The sequence below is a fragment of the Lithobates pipiens genome, unplaced genomic scaffold, assembly GCF_037356315.1.
Source record: "Lithobates pipiens isolate NorthernLeopardFrog02 unplaced genomic scaffold, aLitPip1_a1.2 Scaffold_8, whole genome shotgun sequence".
Taxonomy (NCBI): domain Eukaryota; kingdom Metazoa; phylum Chordata; class Amphibia; order Anura; family Ranidae; genus Lithobates; species Lithobates pipiens.
Genome location: NW_027507903.1, coordinates 307,595,528 through 307,621,420, shown reverse-complemented (window position 1 = coordinate 307,621,420; position 25,893 = coordinate 307,595,528). Strand labels below are relative to the sequence as shown.

General features: G+C 39.5%; 1 protein-coding gene across 1 annotated transcript in view; it reads right to left on the bottom strand.

Moving 5' to 3' along the window:
- The window catches only part of PDE6A (phosphodiesterase 6A), a 144,083-nt gene that overhangs the window by 55,628 nt on the left and 62,562 nt on the right, over window positions 1–25,893 (bottom strand). The window contains exons 2-10 of the mRNA XM_077472697.1: window positions 16,822–16,974; window positions 12,756–12,845; window positions 12,467–12,607; window positions 12,202–12,276; window positions 10,225–10,289; window positions 8,472–8,538; window positions 7,900–7,947; window positions 5,435–5,584; window positions 2,293–2,436 (exon numbers count right to left, since the gene is read on the bottom strand). Of these exons, the coding sequence (XP_077328823.1) occupies window positions 2,293–2,436; window positions 5,435–5,584; window positions 7,900–7,947; window positions 8,472–8,538; window positions 10,225–10,289; window positions 12,202–12,276; window positions 12,467–12,607; window positions 12,756–12,845; window positions 16,822–16,974 (933 nt within the window). The remainder of the gene's footprint in view (window positions 1–2,292; window positions 2,437–5,434; window positions 5,585–7,899; window positions 7,948–8,471; window positions 8,539–10,224; window positions 10,290–12,201; window positions 12,277–12,466; window positions 12,608–12,755; window positions 12,846–16,821; window positions 16,975–25,893) is intronic.

The following is a 25,893-nucleotide window of genomic DNA, read 5'->3' as shown; positions in this document are numbered from 1 at the left end:
AGCAGGGCCCTCTTGTCCCTCCTGTATTGATTTGTATTGTAAGTGTACTGTCTGCCCTCATGTTGTAAAGCGCTGCGCAAACTGTTGGCGCTATATAAATCCTGAATAATAATAATAATTCTATATTCCTGTATGTTGTGGAAGTTTAGGTGCCTATCTAATAATTTTTTTAAATTATTAATGCTCCCTGCTGAAACCACTGCTTGTGGAAGAGAATTCCACATCCTTACCGCTCTTACAGTAAAGAACCCTATACGCAGTTTAAGGTTAAACAGCTCTTCTAATTTCAGTGAATGGCCGTGAGTCTTTTTAAATGCCCTATTGCGAAAAATGTTCTCCCTATTGTGGGGTCACCAGTACGGTATTTGTATATTGAAATCATATCCCCTTTCAAGCGTCTCTTCTCTAGAGAGAATTTTTTGTGTGCTTGTAATCTTTCCTCATAACTAAGATCCTCCGGTCCCTTTATTAGCTTTGTTGCCCTTCTCTGGACTCTCTCCAGTTCCAGTACATCCTTCCTGAGGACTGGTGACCAGAATTGTATGGCATACTCCAGTTGCGGTCAGACCAGAGTCTTGTAGAGTGGGACAATTATCGTTTTATCTCTGGAGTTAATTCCCTTTTTAATGCATGCCAATATTCTATTGGCTTTGCTTGCAGCAGCTTGGCATTGCATGACATTGCTAAGCCTGTCATCTACTAGGACCCCCAAATCCTTTTCCATCCTAGATTCCCCCAGAGGTTCTCCCCCTAATGAGTAGATTGTATTTGGGTTTTTGCCACCTAAATGCATTATTTTACTTTTTTTTACATTAAACCTCATTTGCCATGTAGTTGTCCACCCCATTAATTTGTTCAGATCTTCTTGCAAGGTTTCCACATCCTGCAGAGAAGCTATTGCCCTACTTAGTATCATCCACAACTACTGAGATTGTGCTTTTTATCCCATCCTCCAGATCATTTATGAATAAATTAAATAGGATTGGTCCCAGGACAGAACCCTGGGGGACCCTGCTCTCCACACCGGACCATTCCGAGTACTCACCATTTATCACTAACCTCTGAACTGCCCCCTGTAGCCAGTTTTCAATCCATGTACTCACCCTTTGGTCCATGCCAACAGACCTTAGTTTGTACAGTAAGCGTTTACGGGGAACTGTACTGAATGATTTTGCAAAATCCAGATACACCACGTCTATCTAGATGGCAGCTCATTTGTATTTATACTGAGATTAAAGTACACACAGATGGACTCTATTTACTAATTAGTTGACTTCTGAAGGTTTTAGTTAGGGGTATCAGAGTAAATAAGGCTGAATACAAATGCATGCCACACTTATTAGATATTTATTTGTAAAACATGTTGAAAACCATTTATCACTTTCCTTCCACTTCACAATTATGTTCCACTTTGTGTTGGTCTATCACATAAAATCCCAATAAAATACATTTACGTTTTTGGTTGTAACATGACAAAATGTGGAACATTTCAAGCGGTATGAATACTTTTTCAAGGCACTGTATATAACCATAAAAATAAAAGACAAACTGCACTAAGTGTCCCTAAATAACAAAAAAGCAGAGGCTCTGCTGCGAGATACACACAGTCAAAAACAATAAAAAAGGAAAGAGCTGCGCTAAACCATACACCTAAATGTAAAAAAAATACATTTGACATGAAAGTGGTGAAAATGTCTTGGCATTTTAGATAACGTGGAAGTAACATGCTTTATACACATGCTCTTTTATGTGCTCCTTTGTGTAAGTGCATTCGTTTTTCCTATAAAATTTCAGCTGATTTTTACACTATGGCGAGTTTTCGCTTTCTGGGTTATCCTTTTGAGCATACCTATTGAAAGAGATTGGCTACCTTGGATCTGTACAAGCACTCAGACCATCTACCCTGCTCCATTACAGGAGAAGCTTTTTAGATATGAGCTGCCACTTGAGTTCCCCTCTGTGGTTAAAGGCCTGGGCTGGGTAATAAGCCACAAGCACTTTAACACTTACTATCTGTAAGCGTGCATTATGTATGGTGGAGGGATCTTTCACGTCATGTTGTGACTTAACAGCATCACGAGAGGACCTAAAAGCGAAACACAATTTCTCACTTCATTTTCCACATAGTGGTGTTCATGCCTACCACGGACATTAAGTTTATGTTTATATTTTTTACATTTCTGTGTATGGTTTAGCTCAGCTCTTTCCCTCTTTACTGTATATAACCACATATGAATAAATATCCAATAATTAACAGAAAAATAAGAAATAAAAATAGTTGTGTTACTCTACCAGGACTATTTGTAGCTCGTCATTGCTGCACTTTATATGATAGTTGACCATATCTTGATAAATATCTTTCCTATTCTCCAGTTTGTTCATCTTATCATACGTATCTGTATTTAGGACAGACCAGCCAAGGAACTGTGTCAAAGACTGCAGGAAGAAAATAACAATTAGGCATCCTGTAAATGTTAAATGTTAAGGCATCTAGCAAATAAAAACCTCAATAAAAAAACAAAAACAAACTGCTTTATAAACATTTTGTTGAAAAAAATAAAAATTAATATGAGTAAAGCCATTTTAGCAAGATTCAGTAAAACCTATTCAAACACAATAAATGCTTTAAATTATTTTTTCAATAAATTTCATAATGTACGGCAGAACAGTGAAATTTCTACTTAGTAAATAAATTAGGAAATAAATTGTATTACATAACTCTTTTTTCTTGTTCTTTAGCAGTATTATCTATTGAAAATACTGAAAGTCTGAGAACTTATCCCCTCTGGCCAGCAGCGAGCACCATCAGTCCAGGGCCCTAGCTGCTTCGCACATTACAGTCAGTCCAACAGGACATTCAGATATTTCTAGCTCCCCCAGCTTAATTGTCAATTACCCAGTCACCAGAGAATTTATGTCATTGCCATTGAGACCTGGTATGAGACCTGGTGACTGGCAGATACCCAGCCCTGATTTATTGTAAATTAAAATAAGATTCTCAGCATACTGAAACTGACATGAAAGTGGTGAAAATGACTTGGCATTTTAGATGACATGGAAGTAACATTATAGTAGTACGGAATCAATAGTATATATGCCACTCCAAACCCTATGTACCTGTGGGGACATGGGGTACCTTCCCATCATGTACCAGGGCATTGTACCATCCCATTTCCCTGTACCTTTCCATCAGGTACACATGTAGGAACACATCCCAGCTTAGCTGTGTCACTTGTGTCAAGCAGAAATTAAGGGGTCACACACTAATGTCATCACTGATGCAAAACCAGCTTCAATATAATAAGTAGCGGATTCACTACATATAGTCTTAGCTGTCCACCAGCCTCTCCAACATGTTGCCCCCATTTGAGGCTCAACGATGGAGACATGATCTTCATGATTCACCCCTTAATGGGCTGGATGGTGTTGAAGCAGGAGATGCCCTTAATGGGTTGAACTGTGTTGGAGAAGGAGGGGGACAGGCAAGACTATGTGTTGTGAATCTTTTACTTATTATATTAAAGCTGGTTTTACAGGTGATGGCATAAGTATGCAGCCCATTCATTTCTACTTGATAAAAGTAACATAGGCTGTAGCTTTATTACATGTTTTGAACTGTAAAAAAGAACAGCAAAAATCTCACTAGTTGTGGAAAGGCTGTGTATTTGTGATTTGCCTTTCTATAAATATAAATATGTTAACATCTTTATGATTTTCCTTCAGCTGTTCTGTTCTTGCCCATCCATATACAACGTAACCCCAAGCTATTGACATCTTCTGAAGTCATACTGGAACATCATAGAACTGGTTATGATTATTGTAACAGTCTGGTGAAGGGGGTTATGGGGACATAGGTAATCCATTGGGGGTCTGTAATCTTAAAAAAGTTACGAATCCTAGGTCAATAGAATGCTCTTCAACAGTTCTACCTTACAGTTTATGGACAAGGCCACAGATAGTAACTATTTAGGTGCGAGTTCCTCATCAAGTTCCACCTCCCTTGTGATTGACAGCATTGACAGTGAAAGGCAGTGGGATGATTCAATAGCTGCTATTCCCTTCAATATTGGCTGCAATTAGTCCTAATTGCCTCTAGTTTTGTTATCCACAAACTAGCAACAACTTTTTTTTTCATTTGTTCTAGCCAAAGTGATGCAAATAAGAAGTACCTGAATCTGTTGCATGTGTCAGAACTGTTACCAAAACTAATGTAAGGCTTTCTTGAATAAAATGCAAAAAGTGTTGTAAATGCTTTACTGAATTCCTCCAAGGCGTGCAAAATCTAGTAGTTTGTTATTATTAGAAATCAGTCAGAGTATAAAAGGCTGTCCCCTACCAGCATACTGCAGAGAAGGACTCTTGCTCTCTGCGTGGAAGCAGTGGTCTCTCTGCAGAGGTCCAACAGGCTCCATGCTGAGTCTGAGCTATAGCTCTCCAATCAGCAAAAAAGCTCATGTTCCTTGCTGATTGTGAGGTATAGCAGGGGCCTACTGGACCTCTGAAAAGGCCTCTGTAAGAATCTTACTTGTTTTAACATATAATAAATATGTACTAGTTTTAGTCATATGTTCAATTTTCTTGTTTTGTATTGGCAGCATAGAGGCTTAGATAACTAGTTCCAACAGAAACAAAAAACAAATGTGCTATGACAGTTACCATTAGGTAAGTATACAATGGCGGTTATTTACGAAAGGCAAATCTCCTTTGCACTGCAAGTGCACTTGGAAGTGCAGTCACTCTAAATCTTAAGCCGCGTACACACGGGCGGACTGTATGGCCAACTTAGTCCGTCAGACAATCCGACGGACAGTCCGTCCTACTTTCGAATGAACGGATTGACCACACACGATGAACAAACAGTCCGTTGAAAGCTTGCGCGATGACGTGTACAGCACTTACGACGGGACTAGAAATACTACGTCCAATACACAGCAATGCAACCTTCCGCCGTGTAAATCCTTTCTGAGCATGCGCCATACTTAGTACGTCCAACTAGCCTACTCACGAGCGGACTGGCTGAAACCAAAGTTGGACGGACAATATTACGGAAATTCCGAAATACTTAGAAATACTTAGTCCGCCAGACTGCACACTGAAAAAGTCCGCTGAAGCCCACACACGAGCGGACTGTCTGCTGAAATGTGTTTCGGCGGACTAAGTTGGACAGACAGTCCGCCCGTGTGTACGCGGCTTAAGGGGTAGATCTGAAATGAGTGGAAGCTCTGCTGATTTTCTCATCCAATCATGTGCAAGCTAAAATGCTGTTTTTTATTTTCCTTGCATGTCCCCCTTGGATCTACAGTGACTTTAGTTCCAAGTGCACTTGCAGTGCAAAGTGGATTTTCCTTTCGTAAATAACCCCCACTGTTTTTATGTATTATCTATAAATGAATTATGTTTTATTACGCATTATTGTGTTATAAGGTATACTTACTTCAGTTAAAACTTCGTCCATTTCATCAAAGGGCTTTCCATCTTTTCTGTTGTAAAAAGTTGCAACTCCCACTATTTCTTCCTTTTTGTTAACGATAGGCATTGAAAGGACATTTTTGATCATCCACCCAGAATCATCAACTGGGCCTTTCTATGAAGATAAAAGAACATACTTTGGAGTAAATGTTCTAGAAATGGGTGTGATGGCATTTACCACAACTAGAGATGTTTTCAATAAAAAAAGTACAGAGAAGGCATTTGCTCTGAGCCACTTTGTGTAGAATGTCCAAAAAGAGATTAGGACCAGAAATACAACAATATCTTGGCTCCCTAATGCTCTAGGAGGCCACAACTTTCTACAACAGCCTCTGATTTATACTTTATATGTTACCAGTGAACAATTAAAGAAATAAACATGTACAATTATTGAAGTGGAACTCCAGGAAAACAGCTAAATACACAATTAGAATACACAGATGTGAACTGATTTGCCAAATAAATTAATTCTGTTCAGTCAATGTTGAGATTTGAAATTTACTAGATGGACCAAACCAATTTAACCACCTAAATACAGTGCACCCTTCCTGCCCAGACCAATTTTCAGTTTTCAGCGCTCTCACACTTTGAATGACAATTACTCAATCATGCAACACTGTACCCATATGAAACTTGTGTCCTTTTTTCCACACAAATAGAGCTTTCTTTTGGTGGTATTTAATCATTAGTAGGTTTTTTATTTTTTGTACTATATATAAAAAAAGACCGTAAAATTTGTGAAAAAAATGCCTTTTTTTTGTTTCTGTCATAAAATTTTGCTAATTAGTCATTTTTTTGTCATAGGTGAACAAAATGAGCTGCGCAGCTCATTTTGTTCACCTATTTAGTTTGATATCGGAGTATTACGATTAGGGTTGCTGCTTATAGGTTACTTTCTTTTGCTGTTTGAGTAGCGCGGTTTACCCTTTGTACCGCATTTTTTTGTCATAATTAGTCATTTTTTCGGCATAATTTTTTTAACTGTACCATCTGTGATCGGCCCTGCCCAATGGCTGTTCACCCCCCTCAGTGGCGAGCGTTGTCTCCGTGACACACAGCCACCGAAGGAACAGGGATGCCTGCACACGATCACGCACGTTCCCTGTTTAAATGGACGACGTGATATGATGTTAGCCCAGAACGAGAGTCGTGCCGCCTGGCTATCATATGATGGCCGGCGGGGCAAGCGGTTAAAGTGGCTTTGTTATGTTAACTCAACCAGTGGAAGCTGCAGAGAGCAGTCATATCACCTGCCTAGGTGTGTAGTAGGACACATCCTACTACACAACTAGGCAGATGATATAACTGATCTCTGCAGCTTCCACTGATTGATGTGCAAAATCTGGGGCAGCTCTGCATAGAAACCAATCAACTTCCAGGTTTTTTGTCAAAGCTTTATTGAACAAGCTGAAGTTAGAAGCCGGTTTCTATGCAGAGCTGAACAGAGTTACAATAATGTTGGCAGGTAAAGCAGTTCACTTCTGTGTATTTGATCTGGACACTTAGCTGTTCACTGCAGTTTTGCTTTAGCTCTTTGACTGCTTAGGATACATTACACATAATACCTCTAGGACACAACACCATAGGTAACCCTGTACACTTTAGAGGTTTAAAAATTATATTTTTGTTTAAAACTAAACAGAGTTTTAGCTCCTTAGTTATATGCTTTCACACCTTTGGTTTTCAATGTTTTCCAAATAATGCACAATTAAAATTTGACAGATATACATTGTATTAACTGTTTTATGTTTTGGCATTTCTTGGTATGGTGAGCATGTGACCTGCTACCCCTAGCCTAGCAGCCAATTGCTAAGCACAAGTACTGTCTCATGACCAAGTTAGTGACATCACTGTTCCCTGACTGTGATGGAGATAGGAGTGTTGATGTAGCACAGGAAAGGTGAGTTGAGTGAGGCCTTTCCTGAGACATTGTCACATTGCCCTGCATTGACATATTGATATGTAAGGCTTTCTGTATACTGTACATATTATATCAAGGAGTCTATGGTACGTGAGCTTGGGAATGGCACTCCTGCAATACAAACAGGTGAGCAAATGGGATTTTCAGATCACCAGATTACAGACAAAAATGAATTGGGTAAAATTGTGCCTTACAGCTATGCCTGGGTGAAAACTCAATTGGTAGGATGTACTCCCAGTATGCCTTTCAAGCCTTATATTTAAAATAACTTAAAGTGACACTTAAGGTTAAAAACAAACAAACATGTCATACTCCACTGTGCAGCTTGTTTTGCACAAAGTGGCCCCTAATCTGGTAAGTAAAACGGGGGGGGGGCTGGGAGGCTTGTCACTGACAGGTGTCTTTTGCTCTTAATGCATTAATGCATAGGATGCATTAAGGTGAAAAAACACAAACCTTTACAACCCTTTTAAGTCTTTTTTTTTTTAAACTGTCGTGGAAATCTTTACCTGAAACGCAAAGTAATCATCAGCAGCTGTGTTCATAAGGTTGCAAATCTGAAAGAAACATTTTTATTTAGTAAGAGGGAATTCATACTTACAGAAAATTGTTTCTTAGCCTATAATATTAAATTGTTTCTTAGCCTATAATATTGCTACTTTTATAGCTTGCAGTTAAAAAAAAAAGACGTAAATGCATTTCGCTAGTATATTTCCAGTTTTATCCTGATTGTAGTTCTCCTTGAAATACCAAGGCTCATTTACTAAAAGAGTGAGGAGTTAATACATTGAGTAAAGATCCACTTTAATTATCCAATCATGAAAAAAGAACATTTCTTTTTATTTATTTCACCTGCACATATGATTAGCTATTCAAAGAGAATACAGCTACAACTTATTGAGTAAAGTTTTTCAACTTCTTTAGTAAATCTGTCCCAAAATATGTGGAATTAAGACTACAACTTATTATTTCAAACTCTACTATAATACGTATGAAGATAGGCTTATCTTTTGTGAAAAAAAAATAGGATATTTGTGCAGTCCTTCCAATGTATGATATATCATACAACACTCATACTTACAAGACCATTTTCTGCAACGTATGTGGGCAGTTTACTAGCCAAGGCCCAGTGATCTGCTGGTGGATTCCTAAAATGTTAAAGAAAAAATTATGATATCTATTGCACTCTATAAAGGAGATTTCTTGTCTGATTGGGATAACATGTGTAGTAACAAATTGGATTTTTTCACCACCAATTCAACCAAATAATACAAATATTCACTAAGGGAACAATTGTATTCTTTGTTTTTGATCCATATGTTTAAAAATATTTGTAACCAAAATGTTTTTTTTACTAGTTTTGGATAAAGTACCTTATAAACCCTTTATATTCATTCTAAGTTTATTGAAAACATTTTACCATGAAAAATTGTGATACAAAAGTGGTATACACATACCAAAAAAAAATTGGAGTATTCAGAAAACAATAAAAGTACTGCAGTATAAAAGTGTACATGAGATATGACATAACTACCCCACGGGAACCATTACACATGTATGATAGGGACTAGTTCTGATGCTAGTAAAGAGGATGGACCAGTACAGGAACATATCTATAAGACAAAATAGTGTATCGGACAACACTAATTGTTAGGCTTAAGAAGGAACTGGACACATCACAGCCTCATAATACCAGCAAAAAGTTATAGTCCATGGTACATTAGTCTTTAACATTATTCATCAACGGCAGAAAGGCTGTAGGTGACAGGACACAAACAAAAGAGAGGGAGAAAAATAAACAGAGGCAGCCAGGGGTGGACAACTAGATAATGCTTTACACGACACAACCTTAGACCACATTCAGGTCCTACAATTGTCCTGCAAGGAGATTTCGCATTTCAGATGACTCCCTGAACACCTTCCAAGAGAGCCATGTTTGGTGACATTGCTCATTTGTATCCAATTCACATGCTAAAGGTACTCTATCCTCTCAATATAATCCATTTCTGTAACCCACTCAATCAGAGGGGGAGCATGTGCCATTCGCCAATGGCATGGTATAACCAATCTCACTGCTGTCATCTTATGCCTAAGAAGAACTTTTTGTATTCTTTGTTTTTGGTCTCTATGTTTAAAAATATTTGTAGCCAAAACAGTTTTTTCTAGTTTTGGATAAAGTAGAGAGTTTTTTGCTGTAGATGGAACAGGAAGTGAGAAAAAGGGGTTGATTTGGTGAATCAGGCTGTACAATTTACAAGGGAATTTCCCCATTAAATAAACTCTGGGGAAATTCCCTTGAAAAGTCTGACTTCTCTTTCAAAGCAGCCAACCTATATGCCTTTAGGAAATCAACCCTGATGCTGCTACAAAATGAGGGGAATTGCCCTTTTAGGTAGTTATTAATGGAACAGGTGTTCCCACCTCCTGTTCTCATAACAACTGTAACATTTAGAATTTATCATAATTTCTGTCTTAGTGATAATGGTTCTAGTCTCCTAACATCCTAGAAACATACAAAAAAAGTTCTATCTATACATACACTTTAATTATTAGGGAATAGTGGGTGGAGGGGATCCTTTTATGTAAACTTCTTGACAGATCAAACTCCAACTATATTAAAATATATATATATATTGTTTTTTCCACTGCAGCACAAGATTTGAAGAGTCTCATTTTTATAAACCCTTTCAAGATTAACAAATGGCTTAAAACACCAAGAAGATGAACTATCCTGAAGATTACTTAGTAAATTACATAAATGCAACATAAATGAACAATTACTTTGAGGGAGAAAATAATCATTTATCAAAAGTTAGAAATGCAAGCAAACTTACGGAATTACTTTAATTTCTTCTTTTCCATGTAAAATATAGTCGATTACTTTATAAAATGATATTTCCTGGAAAATGCAGAAGCAAATACTTATAATGTCATAATAAATATTAAAATGTCAAATGTTCTAATGGCATTTTGGCATACATTTACTAATGGACTGATCTGAGAAAAAAACAACATAAATAACCAAAATATATGAAATTAATTGTTGAAAGTGTTTTCTTCACTAATCAGAACCATCAACAGGATAGCCTTTGGAATTGGCATAGCTTTAAAACCTTGTTCCAAATTGCTTAGTATCAGCCTTATCCAAGAGGAGATGCACGCTTAGAAGCTGTGAAGTTTTTTGTAGTTGGCAGATGAGTTCAAACATTACATTAAATAGTAGTCTAATGTACCGTATATACTTGTAACAGCACCCCTGCACAATCTTTTTAGTAGCATAAGAGAATGATCTTTAGAAAAAAGTACACAAAAAAAGTACACTAAGCTGAAATGACTTTGTTCTGAAGGACTCAGTTAAGTAAACCCATTGGTAATGGGAGTGCTAAACCATCTGCAAAGATCTGTCTGTTGGTGCAGTATGTGGTTTTCCACCTGTGTCTAAAAGTACCCACCAACATGAGATCAAAATCATCAACTATTCAATCAATTGGTCTATAAACTCATGTTTATCACTCCCGCAGCTGTTCTTTATAGATAAAAATTAAACTTGGAAGGAAAATACTAACCTTATACCCTGCTTCCAATAATGTTGAGACTGAAAAAAAACTGACGACTTCAAATCCCTCAGGAATACGCTCCAGCAATGTGCAGGAGCACATTCTTGCAAGATGTTGGATTCTCAGCTTTTCCAGGAAGCAGAGTAAAGTCACCCTAGCCTACAAAACACTGGAGATCCGAGATTAATGCAGTGTTACCATTTTAAACTTACCTACTTGTGGCATAACTGTCCCAAAATGTTAACGGAAATCTGGATGGAATGGGTGGAGGTTAGGAACCTCACCTTGTATTTATGGGCAATTTTATACATTAAAGCTATCGCCCTGTTGATTTTTCCTGTTTTTATTTGGATGGGGGGAGGGACCCCCCTCAAACCTCTATACTCCTTTCTACCATCCCTCCCCCTCTTCTTCCTAGATCACTACCTAAACTTCTGGGCATTTGATTAATAATTTCTCATATCAATTCAGTACCCCCTTGCTCTTTGTGCTATTTGTCAATACAAATTTTTACCTGTTAAAAAAAATCGCCCTAGCCCAGACGTGCACACATTGCCAAACCTGTGCAGTATGAGGGTCTACCTAAGAAATATATTGAATTTGAATCTAATAATACTGGCCCTTGCATTACATGGTTGTTGGTTTCATAAATGAGAATGTACAATCAAATTGCGTGTATGTGTCAGCGTTAAATGGGTCTTCATTCGTTTTCTGGTCGTACTAAATAATAAGCAAAAATAATCTGAACTCTATTTATAAATAAAATATATCAAAAGGGCTTTTCTTTTAGTTGGAGGTTGTAGGGGAGCATTAAAACCCCTCTTCGATTGTAACTGCTATCTGTGTCCCTGCTGAAGAGATTTGTCTTTACTATTTGTCTTAAGGTGTATTATCATTGGACATAGAGTGATTGAAATTTTAAGATTTAGAAAATGTCACAAAAATAGAAACAGAGCGTACATTATCCAAAAGGAATACCCGTTCCAATGAGAACTGTCTAAGATCACCTCACTTTATTAAGATTTCCTTACAATTTCTTTAATATCTCTGTGACAGAGAACAAAGGGAAATGTGCCCAATGTGACACAGACAGCAATGAATATTTAAATAAAAAATAAAAATAAAAAAATCACCAAAAACTGACAGGGGTGTACTGAATCTAAAATTTACAAAAAAAAAAAAGTTTGCGCTTTAGCTATACATTAAATTGCTCTTATGATAAAATACATTTAGATAAGCATAACAAACACCTACCCTGCCATCTGGAGTTTTTGGTCCAGAATATGGTGGCACTTCACCCATTAGAACTGGCCACTGGTCAAAAAATTCCTGCAGAAAACCGAGATAATAAAAGCCATATTATTTTTAAAGATAAACATTTGCAATAAGTGTATGATATAGCACTGATAAAATTAAATATCTCAATTTTTTTATGTGTAATTCTAAGCATAACACACAAAGAAATACAAAGAAAAGGTATACATGCCAGTTAAACATCCTGTTGATTAGTGAAAACTACCTTTGTTTTTGTCATATCGAGCAGTCCCACAGAGTATCTATCACAGTTAAGAAAGGCGCGGACCGTATAAAGTGCTTTGTGAAACTGTCGCTCGATGTCTGTTAGCTCTTCAAATACTTTGTTGGCTGACCACAACAATATCTGCAAAAGATTAAAAAAACAAAAGTTAGAATTAAGTAGCACACTGTGGCTTCCATTTATCCATGCCATGCACAGAAGTAAATAGAAACAGAAGTTATCAATTGTTTTTTAGAAGAAGGTAAATGTCAGTAAAAGGAACACGCTATACCTGGCCTCTTCTAGTCTCACAGTTGTGAAGGTAGGATAGGTGATACACCTTGAGAATCAGGTTGGCAAAGTTGAGGTACTTAAGGAATATCTGGAAAACAAAATAACCACAGATTACACAAACCAATTTTAACTCAAACGTAAAGTCAATCAACAGATGTTTAAATCAGAAAAGAAGGTTTTCTTAAGGGATAAAACTTTTTTTTTAAATGTAGAGCATCATGCATGATGCTACTCATTCTGCTTCATTTACTGTTCATGCACAAGCGGCTCTGCCATTCATGCACAAACTATGGCATTGATGTAGGCAGCTGGCATAGACTGTCCCTATCAGTATTGGTTGCAATACAAACTATGAGGGTGCTGCTGTCAATCATTGGAAATGAGTCGTGCAAAAAGGAGCGCTTCTTAGCAGGGCCGCTGATAGGCCAGTACAACTGTCCCTGCTATACCGGGCCCGGCCAGCAGAGGGGCCCGCAACCTGAACAGATATGTCATTTAAAAAAAAAAATCCTCCAGTGAAACACCGAGGCAGGAGGGGAGGAACTATTTCTTGTATTTCGGGTGCGGAAGAGTGCCTCTTCCGTGCCCGCTCCTCGTGCTGGCTTAAGTCCCGGCCAGTGCGTCCTCTGTAGTGCCTTCCTCCTGGCGCCGCGGAGTGATTCCTTCCTGTCTCTTCGCATGAGAAGTAGCAGTAAGGCGACTCAGGCGAGCAGCGGCAGCAGAGGACATCAGCATCACCATCTGCACACGGTGAGTTGAGGTGTTACATCACGCATTGTAATAGAATCATCCACATCCTCACAGTGCCTTATGATTCTCAGCATAGGATAATCATTGGCACAGGAGGTGCTCTATGGCTCTGTCAGAGTGTGTCACCCGCTGTTGTGTGCTGACTTTGTTACTTTATGGCTGTATTGTGTGTTACAGATTGTACCACTGTCTGTACAGCCATAGCAAAGTCAGCACCGAACAGCATGTGACACACTTTGAAAGTGCCATAGAGCACCTTCTGTGCTGTGTGAATAATTATCCTAATGCTATAAGGCCTCATGCACACAGGATGCTTTAAAAACGATCCTCCTCTTGGCAGCAGTCTTTTGCCAGAAAAAATACCTGACGCTTGTAATAGTAGCAGTAAACGTGTCTAATGGTAACATGCGTTTAGGAGCATTTGCATTCATCAAGCATTTTTTTGGTCAAAAAAACTGCTGCTCCTGGATGCACTGGCCATGTTTTTTTTCCTGCTTGTAAACACCCCTGCCACAAAAAATTCAAAAATTCTATGTGTGCATAGACACATAGGATAACAGGAAGAGGTGCTTGGAAGCAGTAACAAAATGTATGCATGAGGCCTAAAGATCACAAGGCACTGTGAGATGCTACTGTACACTTGTGTTTTTGGAGCAGTAAAAATGCACAGCTGAACTACATTTTTACAGCCTCCAACCATTTCCCTTTAACCATGGCATTTTATATCAGAGCTGGGGCCTTGTTGCAAGCACGTCTTTTTCAAACACATACACGCATTTCCAGCTGTGGTCAGCAGCCAGGAGTGTGTGTATATTTGTAAAAGCAACTGTCGGGTTTCATGTTGAAGTGATGCAAGCAGTTCTGAAGTCACCTTTCACTTCCACAACTGTTGTATCATATCCCCCCTCAACTTTTGGGGAGGGGGGTGGGGTCAAAGGGGGCCCCATCAGGTAGGCTGTATGGGGCCCCATGACTTCTAACAGCGGCCCTGCTTCTTAGGCACACCTCAATCTGAGACTGCAGGCTGAAAGTGGTGATGTGCTGTGCATCAGCAAATAAACTTGTAGCACCCAGTGATAGAGCGCATCCCTAGAGTGACAATGCTGCTTCTGCTTGGGGAGGTTGTCACCTTCGGATAGGAAGTGCACTTGTAGGCTAAAACCGGCAGGATCAGCACATCAAAATAAGGGCAGGCAGTGGTCAGAAAGAAACAAGACTGGAACAAGTTACAGGTAAACCATTATTTCATTTATTAATATTGTAAGGTTGACAATAAGACAAAATAAGTTCAATAAGACAAAAAGCAGCACATTACCTAAGTTGTTAGCACTTCTGTCTAGCAGCACTAGGGCTTGACACTTTGAATCCTAACTATGGCACTACCTGCTTGGAGTTTGTATGTCCTCCCTGTGCCTGTATGGGTTTTTTCCTACATTCCACAGACATGCTGGTACAAAAAATTGGCCCTAGTATGTGTATGTATAAATGTGAGTTAGGGACTTGTAGGCAGAGACTGATGTGAATGTACAATATATACTGTAAACTACTGCGATACCAGTATCGGTGCCGATACCGAACATTTTCACAAGTACACATGCTCATGAATATGCTCAGATACCCGAAACTGATACTTTGCGGTGCAATTTGCATCCATACAAAATTAAATGGGCCCAAATTGCACTGTAATGAATCACATACAATTTTAACAGGAATGCCCTGTGACGGCGCTATGGATATTCCAGTGTGAAGCTCCAGTGAGCAAAGTGCCCGAGCACAGCAGAAGGGGCAGTAGCACAGGCAGCGGCACGTGGAGGCATAGGGGGCGGCGCACAGGGCAGCAAACAAAAGCGCTGAGAATAGTGTTTTCGGCCCCTGGATCTGGGCAAAAGAAGAGGCAGGAGCAGCAGTCCAGTCCGGAGAAAGGGATCTCCCACCCCTGGCTGGCCTGGAGAAGTGGTGGTGGTGGTGGTGGGGGGGGGTGATGAGCACAGTGACCGCACTGACAATGTCTGCAGATCGGCTCAAGATGGCTGCCCTTGGGCTGCTGCTCCACTGCTCCCCCTCTACTCGACACTGCATTGTCCCTGGACCGCCCAGCAGCAGCAAGCAGCTACCCTGATTTGCACCCCATTGTATTTGCACCCTCCTGGGTAGGGGGTGGGGATCCGGTGGAGGGGAGTGCTGTCTGCTGTACATAAATAAAAACGAGGGGGTGAGTTTTGGCAAAGGGGTAACACTAGTAGATGTGGGGGTGCTAAAGTTGGTGAGTAGGGAAGGGAGCACATGAGGAGCCATCTTCTGGGCTGCCCAATTTAAGTCCTGGTGATCTCCCTCGCTGTGTATTCAAGACTCAACCTCTTCTATTACATGTCATCCTGCCTCCTCCCACTTGCTTCATGTGAGACGTTTTACAGCCCCCTTTGCCAGCTATACTCCCCCAACCCGCAGTGCCTTGGTAGTAGGACTAGCCTGGCATGGCAGAGAATGGCCATGTAGCCCACATGTATGGGTCAGTTTGCCACCTCTAGGGGCTTTTTTGCTGCTGTATTGTCCATTCACTGACAAAGCAACAAACACGTTAAAAGTACATATCTCACATGTCAAATTCAAATCTGCATGGTCATAGTGTCCCTGTCCCGTGGGACCCACCGATGATGGAAAACCATGTCCGCTTGCGGTGCTCACAGGACTGGAGGAGATGTAACAAGTTCCGAGACCCCTGTAAACCAGCTTGGATGGCACATGTGGGTACACAAGCTGCTGTGGTTTTCCATCATCGGTGGGTCCCATGGGACAGGAACATTTTGACCCTGCAGATTTGGATTTGACATGCAAGATATGTACTTTTAGCATGTGAGTTGTTACAACATTTTTTAATAAACTGGTTGCCCTATGCTGCAATTAGATGGCATTTCCTTCTCTTTTTATACTGGGTCAACACAGGAGCAGTGGGGGAAAGCGCATGTGATTTGGATAGGAATCACAGTGCATTCCTGTTCAAGTTGCATGCAATTCTTTGCCGTGTGAATTGAGCCCATTCGTTTTGTATGGGTTCAAATCGCACCGCAAAGGCACATTGGTACTTGGTATTGGCGAGTACTTGACCGAAAGTATCGGCACTCGTACTTGCCTGTACAAAAATGGTATCGGTGCATTCCTACTGGCGATATATAAATACCTGTAATAAATAATAAAAAAAGCAAAAAAATAAGAAGGAATGCAAGAATCCATAGCAATCATTGTTCTGTCAGTTCTAAACAAATTAAAGATGGGATACTTTTTTCACATCATATTTATCCTTAGCACAGCCTTACCTCTTCATCTTTTTTGGTGAAAGCAGTGCCATTATTTTTGTTGCAAGCCATTATCACAGCCACTACATCTTTGCCGTTCATCACAGGGGCTGCCAGTATGCTCTTTGTTGCATATTCTGTGAGATTATCTACGAAATTGCAGAAGTGGGCATCCTAGATGAGAAAAGCAGATGTAAGTGAGAAATGATGGGGTTTGAACAAGTAAACATTCGAAATAAAGTACAAGTGTCTAGGAAGGTAAAAACAAAATGCATCAAATTGGAGTAAAACTCTGTTGCCATCACCAGTTTATAAAATACACTACAGAAAAAGGTCATGTAGGCCTGGAGTAGTAATTTGTACTTGTCGTTGTGTATTTTTTCAGATGACCTGGTAAACTTGAGAGGTAGAGTAATGTCCCCCAAAGATGAAACAAACAGTTTTATAGTTTTTTTCATGTCATTTTACATTTGGCTATTGTGGGGAATCTATGTGTGCTTCTAACTACAGTTCTCTGACCTCTCTTCTGAGAGGGTAGCAATGTCCATACTAGCTTTTGTATACCACCATATGCCTTAAAGTCTATGGACACCTGACCATCATGCCCATGATGGGCATGTGTCCTTAGATGGGCGTAAAATTCTATAACTATGAACAAAAATAGAGCATTGACCCTCTTTTTGTGGTTATAACTGCCTCCACTCTACTGGGAAGGCAAAAGACTTAATAATGTGCCTGTAGAAATGTGTACCTATTTAAAAGAATTTGTGAGGTCAGATGCTGATTTTGGAAGAAGATACATTCCCATTTATTCCAAATATGATCAGTAGAACTGGGATCAGAGATCTACACGGGCCACTCAGTGCAGTTCTTCAACAACATATAAACCACATGCCCAATAAACTATACGTGGTACATATGCCGGGCACTGCCATGTATTTTTGTGCGCAGAGTGCTACAGCCTGTAGGGACCTCTGCTGATTAGTGCATATTGCACAGTGACAGGAAATGATACAGTGAGCTATCACAGCTTGTCCCCCCCCCCCCCCCCAAGGGGTGGTGGGTATATTTCTATGCAAACATTTCACATTGCAAAAGAAAAATGGTATTATGTACACCCAGTGACCAAACCCCCCCCCCCCCAACTTTAAACATAGCATATACAGTATGGACATATAGTGTAACTACCACTGATAATGAACACAGTATTTGAGAGTCTCATTTGTGGCTACCAAAGGGACACACCCTGAAATTTTAGTTGGGTTACAAAAATCGATTCCAAGAGTGGATATTTAAGGCCAATGTCAATCGTGATTCTGAGCCGAATAAAAATATATATTTTTTAAATGCTGTCAATGTTATGCTGCATCAATGTTACATCAGTAATGTCTAGAGCCCAGATGGTATCAGTTGTAATTCCACACAATTTTCTCTGCCCATGAATTACTTCAAAAAACATACATAATTACTAATATGTGCCTTTTCTACCCAGGATTTTTAAACCTCTTATGTGGCTCTTCTCTGATTTATAGATATATATATATCAGACAAGTGGTTCAGACACCTCTCTGAAGTTCCTAGGCTAATTGTCCTGTATTGTTAGCTTCATATATAGAGACTAGACAGCCATAGAAACTGACTTTTTTCAGTTTTGAATAGAGTGGAGAGAGATTAGGACACCTGTCAGGTTTTTTATTGCTATCTGTGCCCCATTAGGAAGATTCACCCTCCCTATTTGTCCTGTTTACCATTATCACTGAAAGTGAAAGAAAACCCCAAATTTTGGGTTGTCCCCAGAACAGTACTGGAGGGGAAATCTTCCAATGGAGACACTACTTCTGATACACCCAGTGACAAGCAAGGATTCCATCCCTTTGGAGGGGCTTCCCCTCACTTCCTGTTTTGGCTATGGGACAGTAAGTGATGGGAATTTTCCCCAGTGGGACACAACTGGCAGAAAGGGAGTCATATCCCTTCTTTACTCTATCCTTTCCTGGTGCCAATCCATGGCAACGCAGTATACCACATGAATGTAGCCATGTTGGCACCAGGAAAACAGTAAATTGCATCAAATACCATAATTTTGCTTTCCTGGTACCAGTCCATGGCAACATACATGTGCTTTAGAATGTTGTCATGCCTTTATGTGACAGACCTAACCAGGACAGGGGATTTTGGAGAGGATTAGGGGCAAGCCTCTTACACGCTGACTATGGGCCCTGGCTTTTAAGGGAACACTACTCTTTGTGAGGAATGTGCCTGGGGAACACTTGGAGTAATGTTACTTTGGATTCAAGTCCATTTCTCCCCAAGACACACAGACTCTGCGACTCTAAGCTCGGGGTCCCTGTATAGGGCTTAGCTGCCCAATGGTGGCCTGTCAATAGGGGAGACTCTACCACTGCCTATTCTCTCTGATATGTCTGTTAGCAACCATGGGAATGTGAGTTTGATGCTTTATTTTCATTAAAAAAAAATTTTTAAACGTTATTACACCATCTTGGCTCTATCCTTCCATTTTATGTCTGGGTTGATGCCGGAGTTGTCTCTCTAAAAGCGTTGACTACATGCAGTCTATCATATTGAAAGAACCACTTGTCTGGGGATCCACACAACTATGAAACGCTGAACCAGTGCCTCAGTAGTTGGAACCATAAGCTATTGCTGACCCCTTAGATATATGTCTATTCGGGTCATTTCCATCCAGTAAGCCTGCGCTTCTTATGGTGGTGGGAGTTACACTGCGGTGGAATTTCTTATGGTCACATCAGATTGGGATCCTTGTTTTCACCAAAATTTGTTGGGACTCACGTCTACACATTTATTTTTACAAAATATGGACTTTATTGTTATTATATATGTTTATATATTTCTTTTTTGAAGTTTATATCCCCATATTTGGGGTCATGTTTCACAAAAATTCATAGTTATATGAACACACTATATTGGGTCTTCTATATCCCCTTTTCAGCATATATGTTGCGTATGTTTCCATATTCACCATTTCTATTTGTTTTCACTTTCTATTTTTGATTATCACAGCAGCATATGTTTAGCGCTTACACTTTATATTTGATATCTCTGTGGCTAAAAAATCCTAGTTTTAGCGTGTTGGCAGCTTTTTCCTATACCTTTGGTACTGCGCAGTGTTATTGTATACATATAGCTCCTGCTATAGTCTGTTGCCTACTAGTCTGAGGTGGGATAAGATCACTGTTTGCATTGTTAATTGTGCTAATTAAATCACCGATAGTCTGCTAGCAAACTACTGTTGGGATGCTGAACTTATGATAATGTGTAGTGTAATTTGTGAGCTCTGTGCCGGAAAGTCTAACCTGAAGTGGGGATATCTGATTAATCATAACATTGTCACCTAGGCCGGTTTAAGTGATTAGTTAATTAGCACATGTAAATTATGTTTCTGGTTACAGTTTGTATTGTTAGGGTACTGTGACCAGGAGGGGACTGTTCTTCTGTGGGGTATATATTCTGTGTAAGTTTGTTTAATAAACGTTCCAGTTTTGCAGCTGAGCTAGTCCCGTCTAGTTCTTGCTTGCAATATGTGGTATCTAGTAACATAAAAGGGGTATGGAGGCATTTGTTGACTCTTCTGGTATTTTGCTGTCTTAACCAAATGTTGATCACATATACATAACTTCCAGTAAATGGACATAACAATTTTGAATGTGTGCTTTACATTTTCAGAACACTGGGCATCCAAGTATGTGGTAAGATACTGCACACCCTTATCCCCCAAAAATTTGACATTCACAAAAAACTACTTAAATACCGCATGCACTTTTTTTTATAAAGTCATTGCGGTATTTTAGTAGTAAAAGAAAAAAATAACTATTGCACTGACTGGAACCCAACCGTCATTAAACAGGGCACATAAGAGGGCCAGGAGAGTGGTAGGGAACACCAGGTAAAATGGATGCAGCTCCTCTCAAATTAGGTCTTGAGATCCTAATGCACATATAAAAAACAAACACAAAAGGGCGCCTCCATCTAGGTGTAGCATCTTATTAAAAAAGCATAAAAGCCAATAAAAATGCACTCACTAGCTAAAAGTAGATCAGAACTGGGCTGCAGTCAACAAGAACATAGGAAAGGGCAACCCAAAGAGCCAGATAATATCGGGTCCCTGAACCCCATGTGGAGCTTTGCGTTTTGTTAAGATTAACCAGAAAGAAGTGCATAGGAACTAGAAAGGGGGAGGCCAGGGAGAGAGAAGGGAAGAAAAAGAAAACGGGGGGGGGGGGGGGGCTGAAGACTTGGAAAGAGGGAGAGAAGGAAAGGTTTCATTAGGATTAATGAGCGTGTATTCGGGTCTAGTATAGATTTTGAGGGGAACCGCCATGCCAAAAACATTTTTACCAAGGTGGCCCACAGATCCCAGCCCCCCCTCCCCATGTGAATGAGTGAGTATGGAGTACATAGAATGAGTAGGGGTTAGTGTACCCCTATTCATTCACCAAAAAAAAGTGTAGTTTAAAAAGCACAGGAGGCAGTTTTTGACAAATCCTTTATTAAAAACATTTTTTTAAATAAAATGTCCCTCGGTGTTCATCTATCACCAATCATGATGCCTGCCACCACCATCAAATGGAAGATAAAAAAAAAATCTATGCTCCCGACGAAGGCTCCTGCCCTCTGCCAGCTCCGTCGCCTGCCGCTGCTAAATAAACGGAGGGGTGATGCCATCCAGTGATGGCCACGAGCCTTGTGACATCACCGACTCATAATGCCCCTCCATCGGTGACATATACATGAGATTAATTCATTTTTAATTTAACCAGGAAAGAGGTCCTTGTCCCCATCAACAGCAGCGCGCCCCTGCTCCAGAGCACCCCTCCCATGTTGAAAGCATATGGCTTGATATGGTTCAGGAAGGGGAGGTGGTGCTCACTTGTCCCCTACCCTTTCCTGACCTGCTGGGATACATGCTCGAATAAGGGTCTGGTATGGATTTTTTTCATTTTGGCATAAGGGTTCCCATCAAAACCAGGCCTAATGTCTGCTGCCTCATTCCTCTGCTATCAGTATGAATCACTACTGACAAGTTTTCCTGACACCAAGAGAAAAATGGTGACAGGGGAGGGAGCTTCAGCTGATTGACAGCCTCAGCTGTGGTCCTGTGTGCTGTGTGCAGGGGGAGGGGTCTCTTCCCTCCAATCAGGTCTTAGAGCTCTTCTCAGCTCCATAATTTCAGCTCTCTGCCCATTTTTTCTGAACCCCGAGACAAACTTTAAAATTCAGCACTTTGAACAAATGTAGAGAAAAGAAACCTGCAGATAAACAGGTACAACTTATGCAGGAGGAATTGTTGTCACTTCACTAGGCATATGTAAGGGTTTACAACCACTTTAACCACTTGGTGCCCATGCTATAGCCAAAAGACGGCTAGAGGGCGGCTTTATAAGGCCTCTCGTTCTCGCGTTACAGGCAGGCCCCCCTGTGGCCCTTACTACAAGATCAGCTGTCAACCAATGACCAAGCTGATAGCAGAAGTATACAGAAGCCAGCTATCTGCTTTTTTTTCCCCTTCATGCTGTCATGCTGACAATCAGTGCCCATCACTGCCTCATCATCAGTGTCACTTATCAGTGCTGCCTATTAGTGCCACCTACCAGTGCCAATCAGTGCCGGCTATCAGTGTCCATCAGTGCCACCTATTAGTGCCCATCAGTGTCATCTATCAGTGCCACCCCTCTGTGCCACCTATCAGTGTCCATCAGTGCCACCCATCAGTGCAGCCTCATCAGTGCCCACCAGTGCTGCCTCATCAGTGCCACCTATTAGTGCCCATCAGTGCCACCTATCAGTGTCCATCAGTGCCACCTCATCAGTGCAGCCTATCAGTGCCCATTAGTGCCACCTAATCAGTGTCCATCAGTAAAGGAGAAAAATTACCTGTTTTATAACAAAATATGAAACATTTTCGATCTTTTTTATTGTTTATTTAGCAAAAAAAAAAAAAACCCAGTGGTGATTAAATACCACCAAAAGAATGCTTTATTTATGAAAAAAAATAATAAAATTTGAGTACAGTATAGCATGACCATGCAATTGTCATTCAAAGTGTGACAGCGCTAAAAGCTGAAAATTGGCTTGGGCAGGAAGGGGGTATAAGTGCCCTGTAAGCAAGTGAAAACTCCCAATGGGACACACACGGCAAAAAAAACCCTCTCTGCTCTAAAAGTCATTAGGTGTTTTATGTTTTCATAAAATTTGGAAATTATTCAAAGAAATGTACATATTACTTCAGGAGCTTAAATACATGTGTCAAAACTGATATTTTACAGTTATTGTTCACCATAAATATCCTAACCTGTGCTTGTTTATAAAATGTTGCACCTATGAATTAACCCATTTTTTTTTTTTTTTTTTGCCACATTTTGTTGTCAATAATGTAAACAACCCTAAACCTTGTACAGGCCATTATTTTCCAAGAATTTAGCTCAATTTCTAGATAATAGAGAAGTCATAGCTGCAATCACAACGCTGACCTGCAGGTGGCAGAGCTTGCTCATATTTCTCTTGCCATTTCACTGTGAAGCCTTAGCTTTATCTCATATTTAAAAGATTAACCTTGAATACTGAAGCACTGTTCAAAATATTATCAAATATAATAGGAATAATTACATTAGAATATAACAATTAATATAATGTTCAACATTAAATGCACTAGAATTTTTTTTTTTTTAAGGGCCAGTTCACACCACATGCAGTCCAGTGTGTTTTTTTTCTGCATCAAAAACGTATGGAATGTAGGTTATATGGTTTTTAATGGCATAGTTCAAATCAGTGCTTGCAGTTTCAGAGCTTTCCAGGTCCAGAAAAAAAAAGTAGAACATGCTGAATTTTACCTGCACCGGACTGTACTTGAACGCTGTAAAACGCATAAAAAATGCACTGTAACGCACCGGAACGCACCTAAATGCACAAAAAACGCACTGGAACACACATGTCCTTATTTAAAGTTAAGAAAAAAGAGGGGGGAAAAATGCACTGGAATGAATCGAAAACATGTCAAAAACGCGCATGCAGAAAAGCATCTGTAACGCATCTGGACTGCGTTTCTGTAGTGTGAACTGGACCTTATGTTTTGCATTTACATGTAAGGAAAAAACACATTTTAAATAACTTTAAGGACCAGTTCACACACAGAAATGCAGTCCAGATGCATTCTAGGTGCTTTTCAGAATGCACGTTTTTGATGTGCTCCAGTGCATTTTTGATGCGTTCCAGGTGCATTTTTGATGCAGTCCAGTGCTTTCTCCCCCCTCTTTTTAAAATAAGGACAAATAAGTTGCAGTGCGTTTTTGGTGCATTTAGGTGCATTCCAGTGTGTTTTTGATGCGTTTTACAGCGTTCCAGTACAGTCCAGTGCAGAAAAAATGCAGCATGTTTAATACTTTTTTTCTGGAACTGGAACGCACTGTAACTGCAAGCACTGGTGTGAACTATTCCATTGGAATAACCTACTTTCCATGCGTTTTTGATGCAAACAAAAAAAAAACTGGACTGCATGTGGTGTGAACTGGCCCTAATATATTATATCATATCTTGTTTTTATATTTTTATTGAAAAAAAATTCCTTGGTATGTCACTCTCAATAGGTTTTGTTTTCAATGGCCATTGACCAGAAACAAAATATGTATGACAGAATGTGCATACCACTCCCTAAATACGGAAAACAGATTTATCAGTATAATATAATTTCAACAAATTGAATTCACAAATGCTGAAAATGAATGCAATGCAAACACAGTTTGCAGGGAATAATTAAAAGAGCGTTACATATTCACCCACCTAAAGATAGTAAAATATTATACAGCTTTATTGATTACTCATAAAAAATAACCATTATGGTTACTTATCCGAGTAATCAATAAAGCTGTATGATGTTTTAATAACTTTAGGAGGGTGACTATATCATTTTTTAATTATTCCCTACAAACAGAACCAAAATGTACCAGAGAAAACAGACTACTCCATACAATAATTAGAGGCATTGATAAGTCAAGGCTTTACAAACAGCAACCAAACGGAGGCGCACTTGTCTTGTTGTAGAATGTCTCTGATGCCAAGGCACCAATTGAGCCAATGATGGACCGATGTTGTAGGAAACGGTGAGTGTTCTCTCTATTGTCTTAAGATGGCTACACATTGTCCAATCTGACTGTATAATCTCTGTACAATCTATTTACAATTGCCCAAACTATGTAATAGGAAAAAAAACGAAACAACAAACAATAAGTAACTCCACTTTTGTTGAGAAAAAAATGCATTCCTCTCTGGGTGATCTATGTACATGGAAAGGATTTTAACAAACTTTGATGCAGATTCCTACCTTTTTTTTATTCTGAATAAATCTCTGTGTGTTTTGTCTGTGTCCATGTGGAAAGTTAATCTAATGGGAGGGGTTTCATAATTATCAATCAGCTGCTTCACCTGCAGGAGCACAAATTAGGAAAATTGCAGGGTCTGCATCCCTTTAGATGTGATTTCCTATTTGGGGTATCTCACCAAAAATGAAATTTTTGTTGCAGGGGATGCCTGATGTCTGACTTATATCTTAGTGTAAACTTGGCGTTCTGTATACATTCTGTGTGAAGAACACCTTCAGGTAGCCATATTGCATTGCATTTTACAGAAAATTACAGAACTGCAGATTAAAAAGTAAAGGAAAGGTTTAAAAACATTCAATTACAATATGACTTGTGTTGCAATTGTATATGATATATATATGTATATGTATATGTATATATATATATATATATATATATATATATATATATATATATATATATATATATTTGCTATTTAGTTTTCCTCAAAAGTGGAGTTACCCTTTAAGCAGACTCTTGCACTAGATTGTTGATATAAAAAGGAGACCGTATATTAAATGGTCAGTTTTAGCGATCTTGCTGCTGTTAAGTTGCTACCACACTAGTGTGACATGGGCCTAAAAAATAGCATTAGAGATGAGGGGATTGATTTTGATACAATTTATTTACCAGTTTCTTTGTCAGTGAAAAAATTTTTTTTTTTTTTGGGGTGGGAGGGGGTGTCTAGCTTTCTAGCATT